Source organism: Manacus vitellinus, unplaced genomic scaffold (genome assembly GCF_001715985.3).
Source record: "Manacus vitellinus isolate BGI_N305 unplaced genomic scaffold, ASM171598v3 scaffold_32_pilon, whole genome shotgun sequence".
Classification (NCBI taxonomy): Eukaryota; Metazoa; Chordata; class Aves; order Passeriformes; family Pipridae; genus Manacus; species Manacus vitellinus.
Window position 1 is genome coordinate 6,898,990 of NW_021940460.1, and position 27,653 is coordinate 6,926,642.

At 48.2% G+C, this 27,653-nt stretch overlaps 1 protein-coding gene across 1 annotated transcript; it reads left to right on the forward strand.

Annotated features, from left to right (window-relative positions):
* The first annotated feature begins 1,043 nt into the window (after positions 1-1,043).
* SUPT6H (SPT6 homolog, histone chaperone and transcription elongation factor) lies at positions 1,044-27,653 on the forward strand. The gene is made up of 37 exons (XM_018076684.3): positions 1,044-1,099; positions 5,343-5,462; positions 5,914-6,066; positions 6,246-6,316; positions 6,871-7,066; positions 7,753-7,837; positions 8,217-8,490; positions 9,697-9,798; positions 10,270-10,383; positions 10,838-10,927; positions 11,413-11,555; positions 11,821-11,972; positions 12,471-12,569; positions 12,728-12,857; positions 12,966-13,116; positions 13,517-13,671; positions 14,199-14,394; positions 14,640-14,779; positions 14,858-14,975; positions 15,074-15,150; positions 15,326-15,461; positions 15,888-16,025; positions 16,346-16,513; positions 17,171-17,298; positions 18,337-18,544; positions 19,012-19,159; positions 19,405-19,547; positions 20,308-20,448; positions 21,522-21,717; positions 21,852-22,090; positions 22,367-22,480; positions 22,594-22,718; positions 23,177-23,289; positions 23,693-23,770; positions 23,856-24,022; positions 25,359-25,534; positions 25,717-27,653. The coding sequence occupies exons 2-37, from the start codon at positions 5,354-5,356 to the stop codon at positions 25,901-25,903; spliced, it is 5,160 nt and encodes a 1,719-aa protein (XP_017932173.1). The 5' UTR covers positions 1,044-1,099; positions 5,343-5,353; the 3' UTR covers positions 25,904-27,653.

The following is a 27,653-nucleotide window of genomic DNA, read 5'->3' on the forward strand; positions in this document are numbered from 1 at the left end:
TGCGGGACATCGCTGACACGGTGTGGGGAGCTGGTGGATGTGAGGAGATGTGGCGTTGGGGAACATCGGGATGCTGTTCTTGGAGGCGAGGGAAGGAAAGGGTCTGACCTTGGTTTCTCAGGTCCACCGGTGGTCCCGAATCCCCCTGCTCCGCAGGTGGGATTCCTGGATCACCCTGGTCTGCAGGTGGGATTCCCAGACCGCTGCATTAGGCTTTCCAAACTTCTGCCAAGGCCCTCCCTGAAAAGCAGAGGGCTGGCAGCCTGGGAAGGCCCTTTTTGGGTTTAATAAATGACTAAAAGGTGGCAAAAAATGGTAGGTGATTGGTGCTCACAGTGGAGTGAGTTTATTGTGGAGTTTCACTGTCATCTTCACTGCTCTTTTTTTTTTGTTTGTTTTCCTGAGTATGGTGATGTGGAGAAGGAAAATTTAATCCTAAATTATTTAGGATAGCTAAACCAGACTGTGGAGTTGCAGAGACCAGATAATACTGGGTGGGAGTGGTGGTGTGGTAAACGAGATATGATGGCAACAGGTGTAATGAAGGCAACAAACGCTCCAGTAATTGACTCTACTCTACTGTTCAGGGAAGAGCTGTTGGAGTCTTAGTAATTGCTTTTTTTAAAACAACTTCAACAGCCCACTGTGTCCTAAAAAGGATATTTTGGAATTACTTTAAAGGAGCAGAGAATGAGATAGAAAACATCATTATGCTGCTGCCTAAATGGTTGGCAGTTTGTGCCCTGGTAGTTATGGTTAGACCACCCCAAAAGGGGAGCGCTGGAAAAGGCAGGAGCAGCAGAGATGAGCAAGTTTTTGGGCAAGCAAAGCCTTGTTTCCTCACCTTAGGGAGGAGACTTGCTGACAGGAGATATGATGCAGGTGCGTGAAGTCATGGGCAGGTCAGAGAAAGCGAGGAGGGAGCATCAATTTTCTGTTTCTTACAGGAAAGTATGATGCAGCAGGGCCAAAATAAAGAGGTGGAAGTGCTGTTTCACACAACATGCTATTAAATGTGTCACTCTGCCACAGGACGTGCTGCCACCCGATAGCATCAGGGGCGGTGGGACCAGCAGGAGCATTAAAACCAACGAAGCAGGTATGGGAAGTTCCTGAGCTGTGGTGTCTGCTTGGCTGGACTTTCCCTGTCGTGGCGTTGTTGGTCTCCAGTCATCACTTCCCCCTCGGCACAGCCACCACTGAGCAGGGTGGGAGTGTGTGGTTCAGGTGCCGACTTCAGAAATCTGTAAAACGGCTGAAAAAGCTAACTATATAAATGTATATATTGGTGATGTCAGGGCTAGCAGGTGACATCAGCCCTGCAGAAGTTCATGTGGGTACTAGGGAATGGCCCTGAGGAAGAGCTCAGCGCTGACGAGGTGCCCGTGAGGGTTGTTTGTTGTGGTGGGAGTGCCTTATGGTGCTTCACAGGGATGGTTTCTGTTAGGCTCTTAAGCTTCAAATTAAAAGATGCCAAGATGATTTTTGTCTGGATTCTGTGATGGGACACAGCTTGAAGATCGTGGTGTAGTTATTAATGTTAAATCCACACGTTCCAGCTCAACTATGGCTTTTTTTTTTTTTTTTTTTTTTTTTTTTTTTTTTTTTTTTAAGAAAAATGACATTGGTTTCATTGGGAGCTTCAGGCAGTGGAACAGTGGCGCTCTCTTTGCAGTTCATTTGTGTTTTTCCTAGTCAGCCATTTGTTGTCACAGTTTTTTAATCCTTTCAATGTACTTGGACTGTGCCAAAATTAATTTAATGACCATTTAATTGACAAAAATTAATAGATTTGGCTTCCTTAGGCTCTGTATTTTGAGTAGAGTTTCCCCGAGATTTCTGAATCCTCTCTCTAGTTTGATTTTTTGAAGTGTAGACATGAGAACTGAGAGAGGCTGTTCAGTGGTGGCTTTGGCAATGTGGTTCCATGGGCCTGTGATCTTAAGTGAACTCTTAGTTGAACTATAAAATGACAGAGATTAGAACCATCCCTGTCCAAACCCTCTCCCCCTTAAAAAAAAACCCACAAAACCAGTGTTAGCATGGTTCAGGGCCCTGGTGTTGTTTCTCCCCCAGAAGATGGGGGGAGTCAAGGACTGTGCCTGGGCTGTCGTGAAGCCTAAATGAGCACTGGGGTTTGCTGTTTTGTGCACTGTCACTGCTGTCCTGAGGTTGACTGCTGAATAATAAATACATCTTGCTGGGAGGACACTCCTTGGTTATTCTGTGAGCACCACTGTGGTCTCCTGCTTTAGTGGACATTGCAGTGCCCGGAGAGCATCTGATGCTTCTGCTTTCCCTCACCCCACACCTGCTGAGGCTGTGAAGCTCCTGTGGGACACTGCCATTCCTGATGCCATCCTGCATCACATGGCAGTGTCCCTCTGCCTTGCCAGAGTACCAAGTGCAGGAATTTTCCCTGTAAGTTCTGATATTTGAAATGTGTCTCCATTTCTAAACCCTAATGAGTTTTCTCTTGCTGGTGTTTGATGTACAAAGCCGTGTCTGCCTCACGTACTGTGATGTTTTGCAGTCCTGAGCAGCCAGCAGGTATCTGGATGTGTGGCCAAGGCTTTACAGGTGTTTGAATGTCTGATTTCCGAAATTCTCAGGTTCCTCAGAAAGCAGCACTTGTTCTAGAGACCCGGCCTGACCTAACCAGGAGGGCAGCTCACAGAGCCCGTGGCTGATGTCCAGCCTGGTCCTGACCTGATCAGAACTCTACTGTCCCAGTACTGACAGTGAAGAGCTGTCTGCTCCAGGCATCCCAGCTAAAAGGAGAATGTGGACTCTGGATAATTGCTATTGTGCCCTTGAGCAGAGCAAAGTGCAGACACTCCTGATTGAAACAGCTCTGCTGGCCCAACAGTCTTTGATTTTTAAATCCTCCTCATGCCCACACAAATGGGGCTCTCCCTGTGTGACCCACCACACCGAGCTCTGCTCTGCACCTCCATCTGTGCTGGCTGCAGCCTTCACTTGCCTCCCTGGCCTGTTTTGTTTCAAAATAGGGCCTTTCTGGCACAGAGGGTGGGAGAGACACCCTAAGTCCATATCTGATTCAACATCTTGTTTCTGTTTTCCATGCTAAGTGACATCCCTGCTGTCCTGAGGTGGATTTCACTGGAGCTGAAAGCACCCAGTTTTGTGGGTGGTTGGCTTGTGTGGAACCTGCTTGGCTGGATTATTAAATAAGATGGTTTTCTTAAGTCCTAGTTGTTCTCTGTGTCCAGACAAATTTGATTTGATGTGGACTGAAATTGCCAGGAAATGGTAGAACAAGTGATGAGGAAGCAAGTTGGAATTGTGAGTGAAACACTTCACTGGCAGAGGACAGTGAAACTCTATGTGGTGCTGTGATGAGGGGGTTTTTTTCTGGCTGGGTTTTTGTGCTGATCATGAGCAGGAGATAAATGAGGTTATTAGACTTGGAAATGCTCTAGGAAAAACCACTCAGCCTGAAGTTTTATATATGTTAATACACCCTGGTGAATACCTGTAGCAGAAGAATTGGTGACAAAGCACGAAGTTGACATAATATTCATACACAGGCTGCTAAATATAACCCCTGTTCCTTTACTGTGTGTAGTTACACAGTTCATCATTGGCATTTGCTTCAGGAACATGCATTTAACTGTCATCTCTGCTACCCTCTGAGGTATTATTTCTGACGGGGTGCTTAAATACATGTGTGTGACTTCTAGTGTCCTCTCAAGGGCAGGGATCACCCTGTGCCTATGCACTGAACCAGAGCAGCCATGTCCTCTCTGGGTGCAGAGCAGAAGCCTTGGCCTGCTGCATTTTCTTCCTGTCTGGACCATCCTAGATAGATACTGGCCATGGCCACATATTCTGCAGCCAAGGAGTGTAAGCTGCTGTGTGCTGGTGTCTGAAATCTGGCAGAGGTCTTTCCCTAGTCTTTGTTGTGGCTTTTCTTTAATGAGATCCGGACAACACATTCATTTGGAGCTGTTCGTATTTCGAGACTTAAAAGATCATCCGAGATCAGCCTCGGACCATTTAACTTTAGCTGAGCAGTAAGTCCCTGGTTTTCTCGAAGTTGTTGTGTTTGTGCACCAGATGTGTGGATCTCGGGGCAGAACATGAAATCCTGCACACAAGAAGTGTCGTGGCAAAGCCTTGATCAGGTTGTCCCATGTGGGACTGATTTCCTTCAGCTGGTTGGTTGCAATGGGGAAATGATTATGGGAATATTTTGAAGCGTGTTTGTTTAGGTATCATTCCCTGGCATATGGAATTATTTACTCATCTTTTTTTTCTCTGTTGTTTTTTTTTTGTGTGTGTGTGTTAAATTACATCTGATGTAATTTAACATGGAAGTTTTGGCTTTAGATCTGACACCTCTGAGCTTCTTTTTGTACCCTCCCAAAGGCTGGTATTTCTTCCTGGGCTGGCGTTTTCATATTCACAGCCATTTGAGGAATTGTTTTGTTTTTCCTTATAGCTGACTCTTGTAAGCTTCTGTTGTTTTGATGTATTTTAAAAAAACCCCAAGTTTCCTTTGAAAACTTTAAAATATCAGCAAGTTTGTAACCACAAGAAGTGGAAGGCTCAGAGAGACAGAACTTGAGCCCTGTCTTCATGGACACAGGCTTTCTGTTGTGCTAAGCATCATTTATATTGTTTCCAGAAACCCTGTTTGGCAAAAAACATCAAACAAAAGGTTCTGGATATAGAAAATGCCCTGTTTTTGTAGTTTCTTGTTGCTTCCTCATCTCTGGACAGAGGTCTCTGCCTTGGAACACCCTGGCAACAGCTCCAGCTGTGTGGGGTTGTGGAGTTGGGCAGCCACAAGCCCCCAATCCCGGACCCCAGACCCCTCTCCTGGTTTCTCCATGGGCTCTGCAATGCCTTGCCAACAGCTGGCAGCCACAGCTCAGTCAAGACCATTTTCAGGGTCATCCTGGCTTCATTAACTGAGTGAGGATTAATCATATTAAGATCCTAAATGACACCGTGCAGCATCAGTGGGAGCTTTCCCAGCCGTGTGGGAGGGTATGGATGGGATGGAGGGCTCTGGCTGTGTGCACATTTCAGCTGCAGCCAGAGCTGGGCTGTGTTACAAGCGCTGCTGTGACAGCTCCTGTCCTGCTCACCCAGACACAGGGTGGCAGGAGCTGGCAGCTCTTTGGCTGCTGGCTTCGCTTCCCTAATCTCTGGTGACAGGGATGGCCAGGCAAGGTGGACACTGGGTAATTCAGGGCCCTGATAGCTAATTTGAAACACTCTTGCCTTAGCTGTCCTCTCTCCAAAACCTGAAAGGGGAAGTGCCTGTGTTTTGCTTGTTCAGCTGATGCCAGGGATGTTTCCTCTTTCCCCAGTTGCTGCAGCCATGTCTGACTTTGTGGAAAGCGAAGCGGAGGAGTCAGAGGAGGAGTACAACCAGGATGGGGAGGTTGTGCCCAGAGTAACCAAGAAGTTTGTAGAGGAAGATGAGGATGGTGAGTTTGCTGGATTGTCTATTCTGCATCCTGTGACTCTGCAGATGGAGCAATAACTGTGCTCTAATAGCAGGGCCATCTGTAGTCAATAATCTCTGCTGTTTAAGTGCTGCCCTTCCTCCCAAGTGCTTAGGTGGTTTTTATATTTGGCAATAAAAAATACTCTGCTTCACCCCTGTGGGACTTGCAGTCACACAATTTGATAGTAAACAATAAAAGCAGAGGAATTCTCCCAGTGTGACCACTCCACCTGTTCCCTCTGCAGAGAGAGCATGAGACCACGAGACAAGAAGTGGGGTTCTGGCATGAGCAGCTGGCTGGGTTCTGTGTCAGTAAAAGTGTTCAGTTAAAATTGTGTGGATGGTGTGAAGGAAGATGCTCCTTGCCCAGAGCCAAGTCTCCGTGGATAACCAATGAGTAAATGTCTAACACATGCTGCTCTCCATCCCAGATGAGGAAGAGGAGGAGCTGAATCTCGATGATCAAGATGAGCAGGGGAACCTGAAAGGATTCATTAATGATGATGACGATGAGGAAGAGGAGGAAGAAGCTAGTGACTCTGGAGACTCTGAGGATGATGTTGGCCACAAAAAGAGAAAGCGCAGTAAGTTTGATGATGATTGTTCATATCAGTAGAATGCTCTGACACTGACCTGCCAGGGAGCAGAGCTCTCCCTCTGCCCTGGGTGTCTGCATGGGTTGGGTAAGCTGTACCCTTCTTGGCTTAGTGCTTTCCCAGATTAGTAAAGAGAGAGAGTAACTCATCTCTGGTCACTTCTCTAGCTTTTGATGACCGCCTGGAGGATGATGATTTTGACCTCATTGAAGAGAACTTGGGCGTTAAAGTCAAAAGAGTGAGTTGTGTTGCCATGCTGCTGTTAATGGTGTGGTGTGTCTTAGTGTGGAGGAGGGTGGGCTCTGGCCTGGAGTGAGCAAGCAGTGCCTCTCCTCTGCTCCTGCCCTCTTGGAAAGAGAGAGCTGAGTGCTTGAAGGAATCAGGATCTCTCCTTGCCCAGGCAACTGGGAAGTGGCTTCCTGGAGTTTGCAAAACACTTTGGTTCCTAAAGTCTGCTACACTCCTCCCTTCCCATCTCTGCGAGACCATCTCATGTTCCAGTAACTTTCTCCTGTGTGTTGCTAACCTCAAAGTCAGCACAGGCTATTATGGGCTCTAAAGCTCTTTCTGTAACACTAGAGGCACATCAAGCCAGGCCAACACTGGTGGTGACAGCACGCAAGTGACACAGGCACAGGCTCCTGAGGGGGTGGCTCTTGTCCCCTGCAGGGCTCCATCCTGCTCCCTCTCAGGTGCCTGCAGAGGAAGTGCAGTGCTGGCCTGGCAGAGCCCACACTGAGCTCGAGTGCTGTGCCAGGGACTGTGGGCACTAACAAGGCGTTTTCCTTGCAGCAAAAATTCAGACGTGTGCGAAAAATGTCTGATGATGAGGATGATGAAGCAGAAGACTATGGAAAGGAGGAACATGAGAAGGAAGCCATTGCTGAAGAAATCTTTCAGGATGGCGAAGGCGAGGAAGGAGGGGAAGCTGTTGAAGCTCCTGTTGCTGCACAAGAAGAGGAAGAAGAGGAGGAGGAAGATGAATCTGGTGCGTATGGATGGTCTGAAGTTTGTTGTAGGATTAAAGCACAGGAACAAAGTTCAGACTTTCTCTGAGCTATAAGTAACCAAAGGCTGTGACCCTTTGTGGTAAAGCTCTTGTTGGTCTGATTAGTAAAATCCCTAGAATTAAACATTTCTGAGTAACAGGTTTAGTTTCTCTGTCTAAATCACTTTGTGCAGCAGCACATTATGTGTGCTGAGATCTTGAACATCTTCCCTAAGCTGCCTCAAAAATGAAAATGCTTCAAAGAAAGGGGGTCAGGGCACTGTTTAGTACCTAGTGCATGCCTGCCCTCCTTCTCTTCAGCATCAGACTGTCACCACTGCTACTACCATACCCAAAAATTTTCAAGAATTCTTTCTACCTACTGTCCAAAGCACCCATGCCTCTTCTGACTGTATTTCCAGTGCACTGCTTTGCAGCTAATTGCCAAATGGCTTTGCCTATGTCTGGAAGTTTGTTCTAGCTTGTTACTGTGGTTTAGGCTCCTGGAATGTCTGAGGTTGGTGTAGAAGATGCTGTGGGGAGCTGGGCAGACTGACAGCCAGCAGCAACCTCAGTCTGTGGTGGAGGCTCATAGTTGTTGCATAGTCTGTCTGAGCTGAGCTTTGTCAGACGTACCAGTTGATTATCCAAGTGTCCTGACCACTGAATTGTTTCTTCATGTCCAGACATTGATGACTTCATTGTGGATGATGATGGACAACCTCTGAAGAAGCCAAAATGGAGAAAGAAGCTTCCAGGATACACAGATGCGTAAGTATCGATTGGAAATTGGCCTGGAGCCTCGAAAACAGTGCTCAGCTTACTTGGTTCTTGCAACTGCAGAGTGATTCAGCTTGTGGTTGGATACCACTGGTCTCTTTCCCGAAGGGAACGTGGTAGATTTAAACATAGAGCTTTTAGTGTTTAATTTATGAAACACGTGACTCCTGGATTTTTTAAAGGATACCAAAACCATGCCCTTAGGAGAAGCATTTGCATGTAAAGCTCAGAATTGTGTACCTACCCGTGATTTTTTAGGCAGAGTGGAAAACTAAAGCTTAGACTTAGGTACCCCTGGCCTCTTCTGTGTGGCTGGAAGGATGGTCTGTGAACTGCACCCTGGGGCTGAATGAGTTTTTTTTCTTTCCAGTGCTTTGCAGGAAGCCCAGGAAATCTTTGGTGTGGACTTTGACTATGATGAGTTTGAGAAGTACAATGAGTACGATGAGGAGATGGAGGAGGAATACGAGTATGAGGATGAAGAAACCGAAGGGGAGACCCGTGTACGACCCAAAAAGACCACCAAGAAGCGTGTCAGTCGGCGTAGCATCTTTGAGATGTACGAGCCCAGTGAGCTGGAGAGCAGTCACCTAACGGACCAGGACAACGAGATCCGCATGACAGACATGCCTGAGAGATTCCAGGTGAGGGAAGGGGTTGAAGGTGTGCAGGCAGGAAGCATTTCAGCTCCCACTGAGTGCAGCAGGGCTGGGACCTGGAGGCCAAGAGCCACCTGGATTTTGGCATCTCTTCTTCCCTCTTTGAAGATCCTCCCTGTCAAATTATAGGCTAAAACTCTGCATTCAGGCCTGTCAGTGGCATGGGAACTGTGGTACCTGTGTGAGCTCTGTTTTAGCCCCGTGACAGTTTCCCTGTGGCCACTGGGTGCCAGTGTTTTACTGCTGGGAGTGGCACAGGGCTTGGGCTGTACTGAGATGGCTTTGTGCTGGATGCTGTTAGAAATCCCTTGAGCTGGACCTCTGGATAGCAAGAGATGCAGTGCCAGAGAAGGTTTGGGAAGGTTTCTAGCCTACCTTTGTCCCAGCCAACACATAACTGCTGTAACCCACTTTATTTGAAATGACCAGGACTTACACTGCTCTCAATACCAAGTGCTGTTTGTGCTGCAAGGAATCACTCTGTTGTTTCATATCTTAGTCTTAATTTTAGCCTGTATTCAGATTTTCACTGAACAGTCAATCTCTCTTTAGTGTATGTTAATGTAATTCTGTGCAGAGATTTGTTACCCTACTCTGTTAAATGGGATGTGTGAAGCTGCCAGTTTTCTGAAGGGCCTTTTTTTCCCATGCCAGTCTGTGCAGCACAAGGGAATGCTGTCTGTGATGTCTTCTGGCTGTATATGGCCTGTTCACACGTTTTGTCATCTTGACGGATGTCAGTGGTGATTAGAGCAGGCCCCCTGAAAGAGAAGTGGCTGAGATTAAGTGCCCAGAGAGGGTTTGGAGCTGCTTTGTGTTCTGTTACTCCGTGGCTGCAGCAAGAAAAGTGGTAACAAGGCACAGATAGATTGGAGCAGGATGTAACTGCAGAGGGTTTGGGAGACTGGTAGGAAGTGGAGATACCCTGACTTGATCTTCACAGATTTTGCACCATTGCAGGCCTTTCCACCAGCCTTTGACAAAATTGTTGTTGCCTTTATCTAGTGTAAAGCTGGTGCAGGTTTCCTGTGTGCTCAGAAGGTGCAGACATTGAAGGGCTATCCTTGGCACCCCATGGCTGAGGGACCCACAGGCAACCTGCCACTCAAAACAATAATTTCCAGGCCTCTTGAAAGCAGTGCAAGCCCTGGTGTTGCATGTGCCTCTGCTCATGCTGTTGTCTCTTCCCAGCTGCGATCCATCCCGGTGAAGAGCGCTGAAGATGATGAGCTGGAGGAAGAAGCTGACTGGATTTACAGGAATGCATTTGCAACTCCCACCATCTCCTTGCAGGTAAAGAGCTATGCCTGGGACTTTTGTCCTAAGAGGGCTTGAAGGCACTGCAGATTTCCAGCCTGGAGACATTGGTCCAGGAGTCTGCTGAGAGGAATGTAGTCCCCTTCCTTTCTGATTTTGAGCAGGTCATTTAACATGCACATCTTCATTTTCGTGTCCATGAAACAGGACAAAAAGGAACACAATGAAGTTGAAAGAATAACTGTCAAGAATGCTTGAGAAATATTTGAGCCACTGTGCACTTAGGGCTAAATTAGTATTAGCCATGATCTGCTTTTGGCCATCAGTTACCTTGGCCAGGTGCTGCTTTTCCCTTTTTCTTTAAGCCTCTCAGGGCTAGGATCTAAATCAAAGTGTGTATTTAAGTCTGCATTCCTGACTAACAAAAGAACCACATCTGTAGCCTGAGGCTGCTCTTCTAAGGGGTCAGCTCAGGAATAGAACACAATGTGTGTTTCTCCTCTTTAGGAGAGTTCTGACTACCTTGACCGTGGACAAGCCAGCAGCTTCAGCCGCAAGGGGCCCAGCACTATCCAGAAGATTAAAGAAGCCCTGAATTTCATGAGAAATCAGCATTTTGAGGTAATTTGTAACTCTGCTTCGTTACCAAGGTCTGGGTTGCTGTCTCCTTTTCCTGAAAGGATCAGCAGGGCTGCTGGAAGCATTTAGGGCAGCACATTAGAAGGGGCTGTGGCAATGCAGGATTTTAAGGCCTGTTTGATGGGGCTGCTGTCATTGTCTTTCCCTGATTCTGGACAAATTGATGCTAAATAAGGTGGGAAGCTTCAGAGTCTCTTGAGCCTTGCTCAGTCTCTCCAACCTGTTCTCTGAGGTGTAACCTGACGTTGCAAAGTTTTGTGTCTGATGTGGTATATTCTCCAGTGAGTAAGATCTCAGACATGATGTGGTACGTGTCCTACGCTGCTGCCCCATTAGTTTGTTCTCCCACATGGAACAGGAGCTTTTTCTGGGGTCCTGGCTGCCAGGAACAAGCCAGTCTCCTGCACAGTGGTAATGAGTCTCATTTCTGACCCAGGTCCCGTTCATCGCCTTCTACAGAAAGGAGTACGTGGAGCCAGAGCTGCACATCAACGACCTGTGGAGGGTCTGGCAGTGGGATGAGAAGGTGAGGAGTGTTTTCCCTACAGGTTGTCCCATCAGCATTTAACATGTCTTTCTACCTAGCCTGATACTTTCTACAGATATTGGTTCGGCCATGGAGACCTTGTGTGTTTGATGTTTTTACCCATGTCTTTTTGTATGTTTGCTGTCATGTGGTAGTAGGGGATATCTAACAAAATACGATTTAAACCAGTCCTTCCCCTTCACTGAATTCTTTTTGTATAGTGACCTTACCTGTCAGCAGTGCAATTTCTTTCTCTACTATGAGGTAGATCCAAACCTAGGTTCTTTTTTTCTGTTAACATAATTCATCTCTGAGATGAGACCTGCCACATGTGACATTTGGGCTTGGCCAGTCTTGAAGATTTTGATAATTATTTTTATATGACAAATATCCCAAGATCCTTGGAGCCCTTGCTTGGGAAGGGAGGAGAAAGTTGACCCACTGCAATGGTGTGTTTCACTGGAATTCTTTTATTCTCATGTCAGTGGACACAGCTGAAGATACGCAAGCAGAACCTAACACGACTGTTTGAGAAGATGCAGGCCTATCAGTATGAACAAATCTCTGCTGATCCAGACAAGCCCTTGGCTGATGGAATAAGGGCCCTGGATACTACTGACATGGAGAGGTATGGTGCCATGGCTTCCTTATATTCATTCCAAAATGACTTAAAATGTGTGTTGACTCCCCCAAACAGCACAGGCTCTTTGGCCACTGTAAAGCACTGATTTTAGCCTCCCCACAAAACCAATAATGAGAAATACTTAAAATTCTTTTGGAGGATGAGCCCAAGGGCTCCTTCTGCCTGACCTGTGCCAGAGCAGGTTCCTTGAGTGCTCTGCCCATGGCTCAGCTGCAGGCAGGGTGTAACGTGCTGGCTGTGTGTGCCGTAGGCTGAAGGATGTGCAGTCCATGGACGAGCTGAAGGACGTGTACAATCACTTCCTGCTGTACTATGGGCGAGACATCCCCAGGATGCAGAACGCTGCCAAGGCTGCTCGCAAGAAGCAAAAGCGTATCCGAGAGGATGGCGAAGAGGAGGAAGGTTTGTCTTCTCAGATTTCATGGTTTCCTAATTCTGGGCTGCTTCAAAATCCTGGTTCAGAAGAAACCTATGAGAAAGTCTGTTGAAAAGCCCATATGTTTGCACAGAGCATCTCTGCTGTTTGCTTTCGTCTCAATTTAATCCTTGGTCTTCCAGGCACCTCTGAAAATGTTTAGTTTACCACACAAGGTGCTCTTTCCAATGGAATATGAATAGCACCCCTCATGGCAGGGGCCAAAGCAAGGATTACCCACCTTGATGTGTGTCTTAATGTGCAACCCAGTCACAGTGCCATTAAAACTGCCAGAGAGTGAAGCTGAAGATAGCATTTTCACTGTCTTTTCTAGCCCTAAATAATTTTAAGGCTACTGTGACCTTTGAGATGTGTTTGTGGGATTAGGGACTTTGTTGCACAACGTAGGTTGTGTTTAATCCCCTTGCTGTACTTCTGACATGCTCCAGCTCTCTGGATGCCTCTGTAACGTATCCTTCCTACAGGGGAAGGGGAGGATGCCGAAGATGATGAGCAGAAAGGGCCTGAGCTGAAGCAGGCTTCCCGTCGGGATATGTACACCATCTGCCAGGCAGCTGGGCTGGGTAAGGCTGTGCTCTGTTGTGCTGACTGTGCAGTGGCCTGGCCCACGTGCTCTGCTGGGTGCTGTGACTTACCTGTAGAAGGAGGACTGATGGTTTTGCTCACTATAAGCTACAGTACCCTTGTCCTCACTGGGTTTTTGTTGTTTTTCTTTTCCCAGATGGCCTGGCTAAGAAATTTGGTCTGACACCTGAGCAGTTTGGAGAGAATCTCAGAGACAGTTACCAGCGTCACGAGACAGAGCAGTTCCCTGCAGAGCCCCTGGAGCTGGCCAAGGATTATGTGTGTAGGTCAGTGTGGGGGGATCTTTGTGGAGGTCCTGTGGACGTGACAAAAGCGAGGGGATCTGGGGACATTCTCAAGCCCTAAGCCTTCATGCTGCCTTTTTCTGCTTGTAGTCAATTCCCAAGCCCTGAAGCTGTGCTGGAAGGAGCGAGGTACATGGTGGCTTTGCAGATAGCCAGGGAGCCTTTGGTCAGACAGGTCCTGAGACAGACTTTCCAAGAGCGAGCTAAAATCAACATCTCACCGACCAAAAAGGGGAAGAAGGTAAGAAAGCAAGCCCTGACTCTGTGGGTCAATTCAGGGAAGGATCTAAATAACATACAAATGCTTGTTCTCCTGTGTCAGTGTCAGCTCTGAATAAATCTCAGAGCAGCATGTGAGCTGGGCTGTTGCAGAGGCTCAGCAGCGTGCTGCATTTTTAGTCTCAGCGTTTCACCAGGCCTGATTCTTGCTGTTGAGATGTTGCCTTCAATTGTTGGAACAGTCTCTGTTTCTCTGAGACTGGGCAGAAATTCCACTGTGTCCTGCTGGGGAAGGAAATGCAGAGTGGCAGGCATAGGGCTGAGGGGGTATTGAATAAAATCCATTGTCTGCTGTGGTATACAGAAGGGTCTTTCTTCATGAATGCCCTGTATGCATGCTGACTGTCTCTCCTCTTTCCCAGGATATTGATGAAGCCCACTATGCCTATTCCTTTAAATACATGAAGAACAAACCTGTGAAGGAGCTGCGAGATGACCAGTTCCTGAAAATGAGCCTGGCAGAGGATGAGGGACTGCTCACTATAGATATCAGCATTGACATGAAAGGAGTGGAGGGGTGAGTTCCCACTGGCCATGCCATCCACACCTTGGCAGACCTCATTCATCCAGTGCTGCTGTGCCCTTAAAGCTCCTCTGTAACCCAAACTGCCCCTGAAAGTCATGCCCTGGTAATTTTCTGCACCTTAATGTCAAACAGCCTCTTAGGGTCTTGTTTTTTCCATCATCTTAGTGAAAACTTAAGCAGACATCTATCTTACTCATTTGAAGTCAAACTCTGAAGCCTTTAGGATTTTTGTGTGAGGTGATGTTTGTTTCCCTACAATCCTCATGGAGTGCTCCTTGGTTCCTTCCCTGCACATCTGGGTGGCCACTCTATGCAATATGGGTGGGTTGGAGTGGCTGTGATCTGTCTACAGCATTGCTTCTGCAGCTAAAGCAGTGCTTGATGGGAGGGTTGGCTCCTCCCTGATTTTTCCAAGCAGCTTCCTGAATCTGAGGTGTTGCTGTTACATCCCTGCCCAGGAATCTGTCAGTGAGGGTGTCAGTGCAGGCATCTGGAGCCTTTCCTCTCCTTTCTTGCAGTTATGGGAGCGACCAGACGTACTTTGAGGAAATCAAACAGTTCTATTACCGGGATGAGTTCAGCCACCAGGTGCAGGAGTGGAATCGGCAGCGCACGATGGCCATTGAGCGGTCCCTCAACCAATTCCTCTACGTGCAGATGGCCAAAGAATTGAAGAACAAGCTGTTGGTGGAGGCCAAGGAGTATGTCCTAAAGGTGAGATGGGACAGAGGTGGATTTGAGTCAGAGCTGGGGTTACAAACACCTACAGTCCTACAGCATGCTGGGGATAGCTGCTGACAGGCCATACACGGGTCCTTGAGGAGGAGGAGAAGGCAGGGATTGAGTCTCGTTCTTCTGCTGCCTTGAGCAGTCCATAACCTTGCCTCCAGAGAAGGGCTATGCCAAGGCATGTGCAGTGGACTTCCTCACTCCTCTCTCCCCTTTCTCTGCTCTGCCAGGCGTGCAGCCGCAAACTGTACAACTGGCTCAAAGTCGCTCCTTACCGGCCTGATCAGCAAGTGGAGGAGGACGATGATTTCATGGATGAAAACCAAGGGAAGGGGATTCGTGTGCTGGGCATTGCGTTTTCATCAGCCAGGTAGGAGTGAGGGAATGGCCTCTGGATGCATGTCCAGCTTTAGCAGTTCTCCATGTCTGAGTTGCCTCTGTTTTACAGAGACCACCCGGTGTTTTGTGCCCTTGTCAATGGAGAGGGTGAGGTTACAGACTTCCTACGATTGCCACATTTCACAAAGAGAAGGAATGCCTGGCGTGAGGAAGAGAGGGAAAAGAAGGTGAGCCTCAGTGCAGCTATCATTGAGATGAATGTAGGCAGCTCAGGACAGAAATCCTCTAGCTGTTCTACCTTGGTCTGTCTTGCTTTCTTTTCCAGGCCCAGGATATTGAAACCTTGAAAAAATTCCTCCTGAACAAGAAGCCTCATGTGGTGACGATTGCAGGCGAGAACAGGTCAGTCTTTTTGTTCCTTCCATTTCCCAGTCTCTTTGCAGTCCCTTCCTCATGCCTGTCCACATTTCACTGTTTGTGTCTATGGTGTGAGGTAACCCATTGGGGTTGTATTCCTAAGTGATTCCAAGACCCAGCTTTGTGCTCTCCTCTCAATCCCCTTGCTATCTCTCCCTAGGGATGCTCAGATGCTGATGGAGGATGTAAAGAGAATTGTTCATGAGCTGGACCAAGGGCAGCAGCTGTCCTCTGTCGGAGTGGAGCTGGTGGACAATGAATTGGCCATCCTCTACATGAACAGCAAGAAGTCTGAGGTGAGCCTTCTGTTACTCCAACTGTCCCTTAGTCTGTTGCTAGTTCATGCTGTGTCATCCTCCATTTGTTGTGCTGGTCCTGCCTTACATCATCATGTGCCTCATATGATCCATCCAGTCAGTCACGTACTGATCTTTGGATCAAGGCAAAACATCTTACTTAGGCTTCTCTGAAGAGATCAGCACCAGCAGATGTACAAAGTGGATATTGATGTGGTCTGAAATGAATCTTGCTCAGCTGAGTGAGTGAGATTGTTTCATTCCTAATTGCAACAAAGCTCCTGGGAGCCTTTGACCTCAGCCTTCTTTGCTCTGAGCACCAGATGCTTCCCTTGCTCTAATCCCTGTCTGACGTGTTTTTGCTGGTTGTGCTACAAAGTGTGAAAATAGCTTCAGGGTTTTCCCTGATTCTCTGTCCTGTTGCAGAATGAATTCCGGGATTACCCACCTCTGCTGCGTCAAGCTGTCTCCCTCGCTCGCCGCATTCAGGACCCCCTCATAGAGTTTGCCCAGGTCTGCAGCTCTGATGAGGACATTCTCTGCCTGAAACTTCACCCTCTGCAGGTAAACTTCCCTTGTGAGATCCTTGGGTAAGGAAGATCCTTCTCTGCAAAGAGAAGGTGGCTTGTGAGGGTTTGCTGTCAAAGGAAAGGTTTCCAAGTTGAACTGGTGCAAGTTGAACTGTTCTGTGCCATATTCAGGCTACACAGCACCTTTTTGCTGTTGCTTCTTTTAGCTTGTGAGCCTTTACACTGTTCTCGGGGGTAACTCTGAGGTGCAACACAGCTCCTGAGAGCCAGTGTGTTGTGTTTGCTTCAGCTTTCTATGGCAAAGTGTTGCACATATCCATCTCCTCCAAGGCTAACGCCTCTTCTCTCTGCCAGGAGCACGTGGTGAAGGAGGAGCTGCTGAATGCCCTCTACTGCGAGTTCATAAACCGTGTGAACGAGGTGGGGGTGGATGTCAACCGGGCCATCGCTCACCCCCACAGCCAGGCTTTGCTGCAGTACGTGTGTGGCCTGGGACCACGCAAAGGCACTCACCTGCTAAAGGTAAGGAGGCTTCTGTCCCTGCCTGCAAAAACGGTACATCACCAACAGTGGTAGGAGATGAGTCAGGGTCCCTTGTGCCAGATGCAGCTGACAGCTCTGTTGACATGTGTTTTACCATGTGTCACCTCACTGCGCCTCTCCCTGAAGCTATACATGGACTTGTGTCCTTGATAGACCCAAACAGCTCAGCAGATCCGTCAATCCGAGACAGCTCCCAAACCCACAGGAGTGGATGTGCTGTTACAGCGTCACGACACCTCCATAGTGTGGAAAACACCAGGCAAAAAGCCAACACTTTTCCTGAGTTGGAGCTGTTTCCATGCAGAATCATCTTCTTTCATACAATGTTGAGACACAGGCAGGGAGCAACAACTTATGAGTTGTGATGGGTGTGTGTCAGATGCTTTGAACACAGCAGAGTCCAGTGTGAGTCCTCTACTTTTTCCAGAGAATCACAGAATAGTTCGGATTGGAAAGGACCTTAAAGATCATTTTGTTCCAACCCCCCTGCCGTTGGCACAGACACCTTCCACTGGACCAGGTTACTCAGAGCCCCATCCAGCCTGATGTTGAACGCTTCCAGGGATGGGTAGTCCACAACCTTGGGCAATCTTGTGTTTGAATAGCAGGGTTTATGCTCTTGCCTCTCTCTCCCAGATCTTAAAACAAAACAACACACGTCTGGAGAACAGGACCCAGCTGGTTACGATGTGTCACATGGGACCCAAGGTGTTTATCAACTGTGCTGGCTTCATCAAAATTGACACAGCATCACTGGGTGATAGGTGGGTATTGGGATGTATTTGATGCAATTCAGGGTATGGAGTTTACATGAGGGGCAGACTGACTCGTTCCCTGGAGTCCAAGTTCCCTGGACTTTCTGTGTGGCCCCTCTGATTTCTGGCCAAGTTCAGATATTGCTGGTTATTAATCTGATTCTTAGGGGCACCTAAACTTGCACAACAGCAGTGTGAGCTGCAGGATATGAATTATATAGTTTGCTCTTGTGTGAAAGACCCTTTGTGATCAAGAGGAGCTAAACTAAAACCAGTTGTTCTCTCACAGTTGTCAGTAGCCCATGTGCTCTTCAGCTTAGTTTCTTCCTGGTCCTACTAACAGTATTTTATTTTTCTAAAGTTTCAAACTTGAGTAATAACTCAGCAATTTGGCTTCCTCTTAAACCAGTAGTAATACTGGGAAGTCTGTAGAGCATTAAGTAACTGGTAACTACACAAGAGGTGTTTTGAGGACAGCTGTAACCTAGTTTCTGAACCTCCGACTCACTGCTTTGCACAGAAGGGTCACTTGCTGGAAACGTGCTTTCTCCAGGGTTTTTTGCTTTTGAAAAGCAGTCTGAGGAAGGACACCTGGCTGAATACCTACACTGAGTGATCCAACAGTGCTAGAACCCTTGGTTTGTATCTCTGGGATACAAATCCCAGAGATTCAGGGGGCAAAGTGTTGCCGAAGAGCTCAATGCAGATGGCTGTGCTGCCACTTGGCAACGTTGAATTTATATGAGGAGGGAAACTGCAGAGAGCTGTGTGCTCAAGGAGCAGCTGTAGTACACAGGGATCAAATCCACCCAGGATCCAAAATGCCTGGCTGTATCTTTGCAGTGCGGGAGCTGCAGAGTGGAGTTTGCCAGGTCTTACCTTGGCTCCTGTTGATTTAGCAATGAATAATTCATCATGTCCTTTTTAGAGCAGTTTGTTCTGTGGAGAGCAAGTGATGGTGCTCAAGAGTGTGCTTGATTATTGAGCTGCAGTAACAGCTGGAACCCTCAGAGCCCTTATCTGAACATTGCTTTGGTTTTATTTCAGCACTGATTCCTACATCGAGGTCCTAGATGGGTCCAGGGTCCATCCTGAAACCTATGAATGGGCAAGGAAAATGGCAGTGGATGCCTTGGAATATGATGAGTCAGCTGAGGATGCTAATCCTGCAGGAGCTCTGGAGGAGATCTTGGAAAACCCTGAGCGCCTGAAAGACCTGGATCTCGATGCCTTTGCTGAAGAACTGGAAAGACAGGTGTGCTGGGGGTTCCTGATGCTGAGAACAGAGAAGAAGCTCTGCTGCCCAGCTCGGATTCTCTTGTTTTATAGCTGATGACACTTATCCTTTTTAGGAGCTGAGCATTATCTGTGCTGTTGTAAAATGTATAAACAACCATGATGAGAATTCAGTGTCTCACAGTGGCATGTAGTAAATGCTTGCAGAAAGTACACTTGGAGCAGAGAGAAGAGGGAGGCAGTAGACAGTAATTAAACCATTTAAGCCATTCTCCCCAAAATTATCTAACTTTTTTAATTAATATATTGGTATTTTTGACCTCATTAACATCCTGTGGCTGAGTTCCACAGGTTGATGGTACCTGGCACATTCCTCTATGTAAATTTGCTGTTTGATAAGTTCCTTGAGTTCTTCCATAACTTACACTGGATTCACTATTGACCTTCTTGCTGCTCATGCCTTTATAACCTTTTAATCCCACACAGGGCTACGGTGACAAGCACATCACTTTATATGACATTCGAGCTGAACTAAGCTGCAGATACAAGGACCTGAGAACACCATACCGTTCTCCAAACACAGAAGAGGTTTTCAATATGCTGACTAAAGAAACTCCAGAGACATTTTATATAGGTACATCCCTGTTTGCATCCCTGCTTTTGTCGTAGGTTGACACGGACATGTAAAGGTGGGGCAGAGGGATGCTGGTGAGCATGATATTGGGACAGTGTTGTGGTTGCATGTATGTGAAGCAGCTTTTCAAAGGTACCTGGGTAGTCTGCTATCACCTTCATGCCTGAATGACTACCTTAGATGGAAGGAACTGCCCAGCTCTGCAGTTTTTCAGTCTTTCCTTCTACTCTCCCATCACACCACAGGTAAAATGATCATCTGCAACGTGACTGGGATAGCCCACAGGCGCCCCCAAGGAGAGAGCTACGACCAGGCCATACGGAATGATGAAACCGGCCTTTGGCAGTGCCCTTTCTGTCAGCAGGATAACTTCCCAGAGCTCAGCGAGGTGGGGCTGCTTCTCCTGCCAGGCCTGCCTTTGTCAGGAGTCTGCTGTCAGCAGGCTTGAGCCTTGTTTTGGGTTCTTGGGAGACGAGGTATTGGAGCCAAGATTGTGTCTGCAGTGCCCCAGGATCCCAACCTGATGTGGCCTTTGGCTGCAAATATAATCTGTTCCACTTTTGACTAATTGCTTCAGTATAGATTTGACAGGTCCTTTATGGCTACATTATGGATTTTAGTGAACTGGGCTGAGTGAAATGTACCTGGGGCTAAGCTGACCAGTGCTCTGCAGATACATAAAACATGTTTGTTTGTGCTCTGGGATTGTTTTACGCAGAGAAATTGCCCGTGACACTGAGAACAGAAGGTTCTGCCACCTTAATTTTAAGAATTTATCTGGACTCCCTGCTGCTTAATGCAGCTGTACTTTAGGTCTCTTCTAAACACTGTGAATTCCAGCCTGGGTAATCTGTGACTCTAAACCCCTATAGCATTCATTAAGCAGCAGCCCTGGCTGCAGGCTGGTGTTCAGGGTCTAAAAATGTTCTGACCTTCCCGGTTGCAATGTCCCATAAGCTGAGCAGAACTGGAGTAGGAAGATTGCATTACTGGGTAGCATTTGTTGAAGTCCTCTGTCCCCTGCCCTTCTACAAGTCTTTACTGGCTGTACCACTTTGCTGACACAGCTTTTGGACTTGTTTGAGTGTGAGCTGCCGGGGCTATTTTGTTTCCATGCTGAATGACTTTTTCCTGTTGCCTTGCTCAAGGTGTGGAACCATTTTGACAGCGGTTCCTGCCCAGGTCAGGCCATTGGAGTGAAGACACGTCTGGATAATGGTGTTGCTGGCTTCATTCCAACAAAATTTCTTAGTGATAAGGTGGTCAAGCGGCCAGAAGAAAGGGTGAAGGTATGAAAGCAGTGGATTTTCCCATATCCAGCAAGAGCTGGAAGAGCGTGGACCCGATACCAAAGAATCAGAGTTGGCTTAATAACACTGTTCCTTAAATGACTTTTCCAACCTTATTTTCATTTAAGGTCTTTAAATCAGCAGGAAGTTCAGGTTCTGGTTAGTGTCCTTCTCCCACAGTGCAAATCTCCCTTGGCAGCTGGTGGAACCCTGTTAATCAGTTAACACGTTGCGCTTTGGGAGGATTTATTGTCGTCTGGCTGAAGTCTGGGTTTAGGAGACCAGAAGGCATTCTAATGCAGAGCTGCCCTTTGTTTCTGGCTTTCTAAAGAGCTCAGAGAACTGCTTTTGCATAGGCAAGGGTCATTTTCCCTCTCATAGCTTTTCTCCTCTCTCAATTAATTAATGGAGCTCATCAGTTACTGGTCTTGCTCAGGACATGGGTTGGGGTTCTGAAAGGAACAGAATAACACATTTTTACCATGTGATAAGACAGAGGTTTAACATTTTTGCTGTCTGTTGGGGTCCCCAACAGTCCATGCAGGTGATGGATAATCCTGTAAGCTCAGAGGTCTCAGCATTTCTTTAAAGAGTTATTAATTAACTTCATTATGGTTAAGTGAACTAAGACATTACAGTTTTTGTGGGGGTATTTTATGTCTCCCAGTTTACTAGGGAAGTCCTTTGGGTATCTGCTTCTGAACAGACTTAACTGCTTTCTTGCACATCTTGAAGTCCAGTTTCATTGCTCCTATTGATAAAGATATTTAAAATAGAAAAGGTAATTGTCCTCATCCTCCAGACATGCAGTTTTTTGTGTGGTATGGGGCATAGGTAGTAGATATGCTGGAGAACTGCACATTTTTCCTTTAATCTCTTTTGATTCTGGTTGTGTTGGGGATCAGCTGATTTTATAGAAAGATCACTTTTAAAGGTTGTGTGAGTCTGAAGGAGGTGAGGTAATCTGTACCTGCAGATTGTCAGTGTGATCCCACACGGATCGCTCGGTGGTAAAGGGAGGCTGGTGCAGCTGCCAAACCTGCTGCTCACCTTTCCCTGCACCTCCTCTGCAGGTGGGAATGACAGTTCACTGCAGGATCATGAAGATTGACATTGAGAAGTTCAGTGCAGACCTGACCTGCAGGACCTCAGACCTCATGGATAAAAACAATGAGTGGAAGCTGCCTAAAGACACCTACTATGACTTTGACTCTGAAGCAGCGGATCACAAACAGGAAGAAGACATGAAAAGAAAGCAGCAGCGGACAAGTGAGTCTCCAGTTCTTAACTCCACTGTATCTCCAGTCTTCCCAGAATGCTTCCAGGAGAATCAGCACATTAGATATATAGCTGCATTAAAGCAGTTCCTCTTGGAAGCCTGAACACTCTGCTTTGTTCCCTAGCGTACATCAAGAGAGTAATTGCTCACCCATCATTCCACAACATTAGCTTCAAGCAAGCAGAGAAGATGATGGAAACCATGGACCAAGGGGACGTGATTATCCGGCCAAGTAGCAAAGGGGAGAACCACCTGACTGTCACCTGGAAGGTCAATGATGGGATTTACCAGCATGTGGATGTCCGGGAAGAGGGCAAGGAGAATGCCTTCAGCCTGGGCTCCATGCTTTGGATTAACACAGAGGTAAGAGCCCTCCAGAGCATGCCTGGGAAGGAGTTGGTTGGGAAGAAGTACCTATTTGACAGGAACAGGTTGGTGCAGCTTTTCTGTCCTTGCAGCTGCTTTCAGACTAACCCTAACCCAGTGCAGTTCTCCAGATCCTTAGACAATACTCAGCTTTTTTTTTTTTCTCAAAGCATCCAGCCTTGCTGTGCAGAATGTATGACTAAGAGCTATTTAGCAGAATAAGAGTTCATCATCATGCACCCTAAATACCTCTTTAAATGTGTTTGTTCAAAGGAATTTGAAGACCTGGATGAAATTGTTGCTCGCTATGTCCAGCCAATGGCTTCTTTTGCCAGAGACCTGTTGAATCACAAATACTATCAGGACTGCAATGGTGGAGACAAGAAGGTAGGCCTGTCCTGGGATGTGGTAGCTTCTGTAGGAAGATATCTATAGACTCTGTGTGTTGCTGAAAATGTGGGCTCCCCTGGAGCATTTATCTTCTTTCTCTCTACAATTAGAAGCTGGAAGAGCTGCTGATAAAGACCAAGAAAGAGAAGCCAACATTTATTCCATACTTTATCAGTGCCTGTAAAGATCTACCTGGTAAATTCCTCTTGGGATATCAGCCTCGAGGCAAACCAAGGTAAGTCAGAATCAAGCCCAGCATCTGCACTGAGTACTGCCAGTACCACACCTCAGCTGATTGCTGCCAGTTTTTCTTCCAGCTCTGTCAGTATCCTTGTGAGTCATGCCTCCCCTTTCCCAGAATTTGGCCTCCTGGCAGTAGAGGACCCAAGTCTAGCAGTAAATCTCACCCAGGAGACTCCCCTGTTTCTTAACCAGCTGGGTGCCACAGGCAGCACTGCCCTGTGCAGTGGATGTCACGGGAGTGTAGGCAGGGATTGATGGATTTTGCGTGGAAAGGAAGGGTATTTTGGAGCAATTGTTTGAAAATGAAGTGTCTTGGGTAGGTCTGTCAGTTCATTATCAGTACAGCCATCACCTGAGTTTGTAGGCCATGACAGTTCTGACTGAGCTGTTAGTGACAGGTATGGCTCTAAAGCAGCCTGTGGTCTCTTGTGCTCTCACTGCTCCTCACAGGATAGAGTATGTGACAGTGACACCAGAAGGATTCCGCTACCGGGGCCAAGTCTTCCCTACTGTAAATGGACTTTTCCGATGGTTTAAGGATCATTATCAGGACCCTGTTCCAGGTGAGCACCCCACAACTCGAGTGCTGTTTGTTTCCTGGATGTCATGCAATAGGGACAGTTATTAAAGGACAGTTTCCTGTTCTTTGTCCCTAAAATGACCCAGGATTTTCTATATGTGGGAGGTTCCAAAGCAACACCCCAAGGGTTTGCATTCTGTGGACCCACTGAGAGCTCTCCTGAGAGTTAATCCTTCAGCCAAGTGGGCCGTACAGCAAAGGCTGGATCAGTCCCTTTCTTCTCCCTTGTCTCCCCCACCATGCACTGCAGCACACACCACTCCCTGGTAACAAACCATTGTGCCAGAACAAATATTGCCTCAATTTTTGTCAAATTCTGAGTTTGAGGCCAATGGCCACTCTTCTGGGAGAACTAATCTGCCTCTCTTGGTTTGTGTTTTATACAGGTATTACCCCCAGCAGTAGCAGTAGGACCAGGACTCCAGCCTCCATTAATGCTACTCCAGCTAACATTAACCTGGCAGGTCAGTGCAGGCCATTCCTGGTTGGAACTGGGACGTGAGCTCCTTCTCCGGGCTCTTTGTCTCACACAACGTGTCTTTCTTGCAGACCTGACACGTGCAGTGAACGCTCTACCACAGAACATGACCTCCCAGATGTTCAGTGCCATCGCTGCTGTGACAGGCCAGGGACAGAACCCAAATGCCACCCCTGCCCAGTGGGGATCCAGCCAATATGGCTACGGAGGCAGTGGAGGCGGCAGCAGCGCGTACCACGTAGGTGTCACTTAAATTTTGAGAGGAGGTGCTGCTGCCTTCTCCTTGCTGCTAAAAATGATCCCATGGGGGCTCTGCTGAGAGCCTAAGGAGCCCCTCATTGCCTGGGATCACCCAGTCCTAGTTTTGTGCCCATGGTGCTGCACAGGGGGAGCCTGGCTGGATTCTTGGACCAGGTTTCCTCTTGCCTCCCGTGACTGAAGAAATGAGGCGTGTGAGACAACCCTGCTCTGGGGGGGAGTTGAAACAAGTAGCAAGCTGGTCTGGCCCTCAAGGAATGTGGCAGGGTGGAGAGGTAGGATCCAGCGGTGAGGGCACACAACCTTCTGATTGTGCCCCTGAATTGGCAACGTGAGCTGCCAGTGGAGGAGATTAGCTGTGAAACTATGCGCTGAGTTTGCAGGGCTTTTCAGCTCAGCACGGTAATCTCCGACCTGCACCGGCGGGCGAACACCTCAGCCTGACCCACCACCCAGAGGCTTTGCAGGGAGTAAGATGGAATTGGACAGTTTTGGCTCATGCTGAAGCCTTTCCTCATGTGTGCTGGTGCCTGCCTCCTCCCAGCCCGTGCTCCCAGCTGACACCAAGGCTGATTCCAGCTGCAGAAGGACTGAGGAGCCTGGGTACAAGGAACACACCCAGCTGTTAGACCAAAAGAAGAGATGCTGCAAGACAAGGCTTGCAGAGAGGAGTGATCCTCCTTTGGAGCACCTTGGGAGGCTTTCAGGGAATTTGGCACAGTGAACGCTGAGCTGGGGATAGGCAGAGACTGTGGATAACTCGATGTATTAATCATCAAGACATCTGAAGAAAAAGGGAGGTGAACACTGGGAGGCAAAAAAACTAAGTGCTCTATGGGACAAGCAGCCAGTTGGCTTGGGATGTGGGAAGGAGCCATCTTGGGAGCTGCTGCATTTTCCCTGCAGACTGCAGGGGAAGAATTCATCTGTTCTTTGTGCCCACCACAGGATGTCACTGCTGTTGGCTTGCTCCAACTGTCTCCTGTGCCCCTTATCTTTGCTTGGCTCTAGCATCTCCCCTTGCAGCCTGTATGGGGTGAACAAGGAGGGTAGGCTGTGCTGGCCCTGCTGGCCCAGGTTGGGTGGGAGATCAAAGACTCTCAGGGGAACAAATGTCCTATGCTCAGCAAGGTGTTGCTTCTCCTGCTCTGCAGCTGCCCATTCCCTGGGCAGTGCCCACTGCCACCCTCTCCTTGCCCAGATGAGGGGCCTGGCAGGGCTGGGAGTGTGCAGAAAGGGTGAGCAGGACAGTGCAGAGCCCCCCACAGCCTAGCAGGGTTCACCCTCTGTCCCCTAACAGCCTCTGCTCTCTGCAGGTCTTCACGACTCCAGCACAGCAGCCAGTGGCCACCCCTCTGATGACCCCCAGTTACTCCTACACTACTCCCAGTCAGCCGATCACCACACCCCAGTACCAGCTCCAGGCCAACACCACACCCCAGTCCAACCAGGCACAGGCATCGTCCAGCTCCAGGCAGAGGCAGCAGCCAAAGTGAGTAGCTCCGGGTGCATGTATCCATCTGTGTCCTGTCTCCTTGTCTTCTGTTGATTTTTTTGTGAAAAACAGCATGGTGGGGTTACCTTGTACCTTCCTGCGTGGAACCCTTGGGGAGGGAAGGAGGGCAGGGAGGCTTTCCTGGTAGCACATCTCACCTTCTGCCCGTGTCCTTGCAGGACCAACAGCCACGCTGCCATCGACTGGGGCAAGATGGCCGAGCAGTGGCTGCAGGAGAAGGAGGCTGAGCGGAGGAAACAGAAGCAGAGGTTGACCCCTCGCCCGTCCCCCAGCCCCATGATCGAGAGCACGCCCATGTCCATCGCGGGGGACGCCACGCCGCTCCTGGATGAGATGGATCGATAGGACCTGACCCGGAACCTCCGCTCTCTTCTCCAGGAAGGGGGAAGGAGAGGGAACAATTGGAAGCAACTTCCCTTCCCTTAGACATGTAACTCCTGTTTTATACGTCGTGGGATGGTGGGAAATGACTCTTGGTGACGTGGCACCTGAGCAAATGAATAGACTTGGCAGGGCTGGTTTAAAAATATACTATATATAAGAAAAATATATCATAGAAAGGAACACTGCATCGGCCTCTGCGTTCCAGGCTCTGGTTCCAAGCACCTTGGAAGCTTAGCAGACATGAGGTCAAAGGAATCTGTCCTTATACATGCTCAGCAGTCTGCTTTCATCCCAAAGACTGGGAAGCAAACGTAGCTGAAAGTGCAGACCATCGGCCTGTAGTGAGCCTGTCTCCTTTGGATTCTCCTAAACCCTGACTGTCACCTCTCCTTGTCCCAAGACCACAAAGCAAAGCCACGAGGGGTTGTGACAAGTGAACCGGAGTTCTCAAAAAGTTCCTGTTGTTGTTTGCTCCATGTTTCCATGTGTGACAGGCTCAGCGGAGCCTGTGCCAACCCCCAGCTGTGTCCGGAGGGGTCCAGCACAGCAGCTCGGGGTCTTGCCGGAGATGCAGCTGTTGTACCAAAGGCTTGCTCTCTCCTCTGGCTTCTTTTGGAACAATATTTATTTAGTTTTGATTATTATTTTTTTTTTTTTTTTAATCAGACTGCGAAGTAACGGCAGCTTCCCCGAGCGCGGGGCAGACACGGGGGCTAAACTGCTGCGGCGGAGCAGCCCGGAGTGCATGGCATCCTCCTCCATACCCGCTTACCCTGCCCGACTGTAACCAAGAGGGGTGAATAAATAGTGTTTTTACTGAATGCTAGTTGAGAGGTTTACTGCCTGCACCCTGCCCTTTCCCTTAGGATTTGTTCAGAGCAGAGTTCTGTGGTGGAAGTTGATGCTCCTTCTTCCTTTTGGTGCTTGGCGTTGCCTTCTGTGTGCTGAAACTGTCACAGAGAAGCTGATTTCTGTTGTTAAAAAAATGTTTTGTTTCGGATGCGTCGTATGGAGGCGTCACACTGACACCGGGAGCTCCCAGAGGCCCATGGCTGTTGGGTTGGGAGAGGTACTGGCAGGGGGGTGGATAAGGTGGATAACTTCGGTTGTGTCAGAAGCAGCCCAGTGCAGTGTCCCAGAGGGACTGCCGGTGATGGGGAGAGACATTTCTGAGAGGGAAAGTTCCTGCTGCACGCATTCTCCCCTCTCCTGCTTTGTTAGTAGGGATTTTCTATGGAAGCAGAGTCTTTGTTCCTTCCAAGTGCTCCTGGTCAGCCTCCTTTGCTAGGAAATGAGCAGGAACAGCAGATCTTAGGAAACAAAGGTCTTTTTTGCATGTAAATGCTCCTGAAGAATGGCAGCAACCCGGGAGACAAAGCAAAGCTCTTCCCACAGAGAAATGCAGGTCCTGGCTTCATTTCCACCCCCTCTGCAGTGCTGGGGGGCTGACAGGGTCCTGTTCCTCACAGAACCACCCAGGCTGGACCAGAGAACCATGGGCTGGGACCTGCAGCTCCGAGGTTGCAGGTGGACTAACCTGGCACTGTTTTCTTTATTTATGAAACTGTATGCTGGGAATTTGACTGGGAGCAGCTTCTTACCAGTTGGACCTGTAAGTGGGAGGGGGGCTGGTTGTGTATTGTTGGTTTCTTTTTGGCTGTCTTTGTTTTTAGTTTTCCCTTGCCATTAATAAAAACTCTACTTTTGGGAA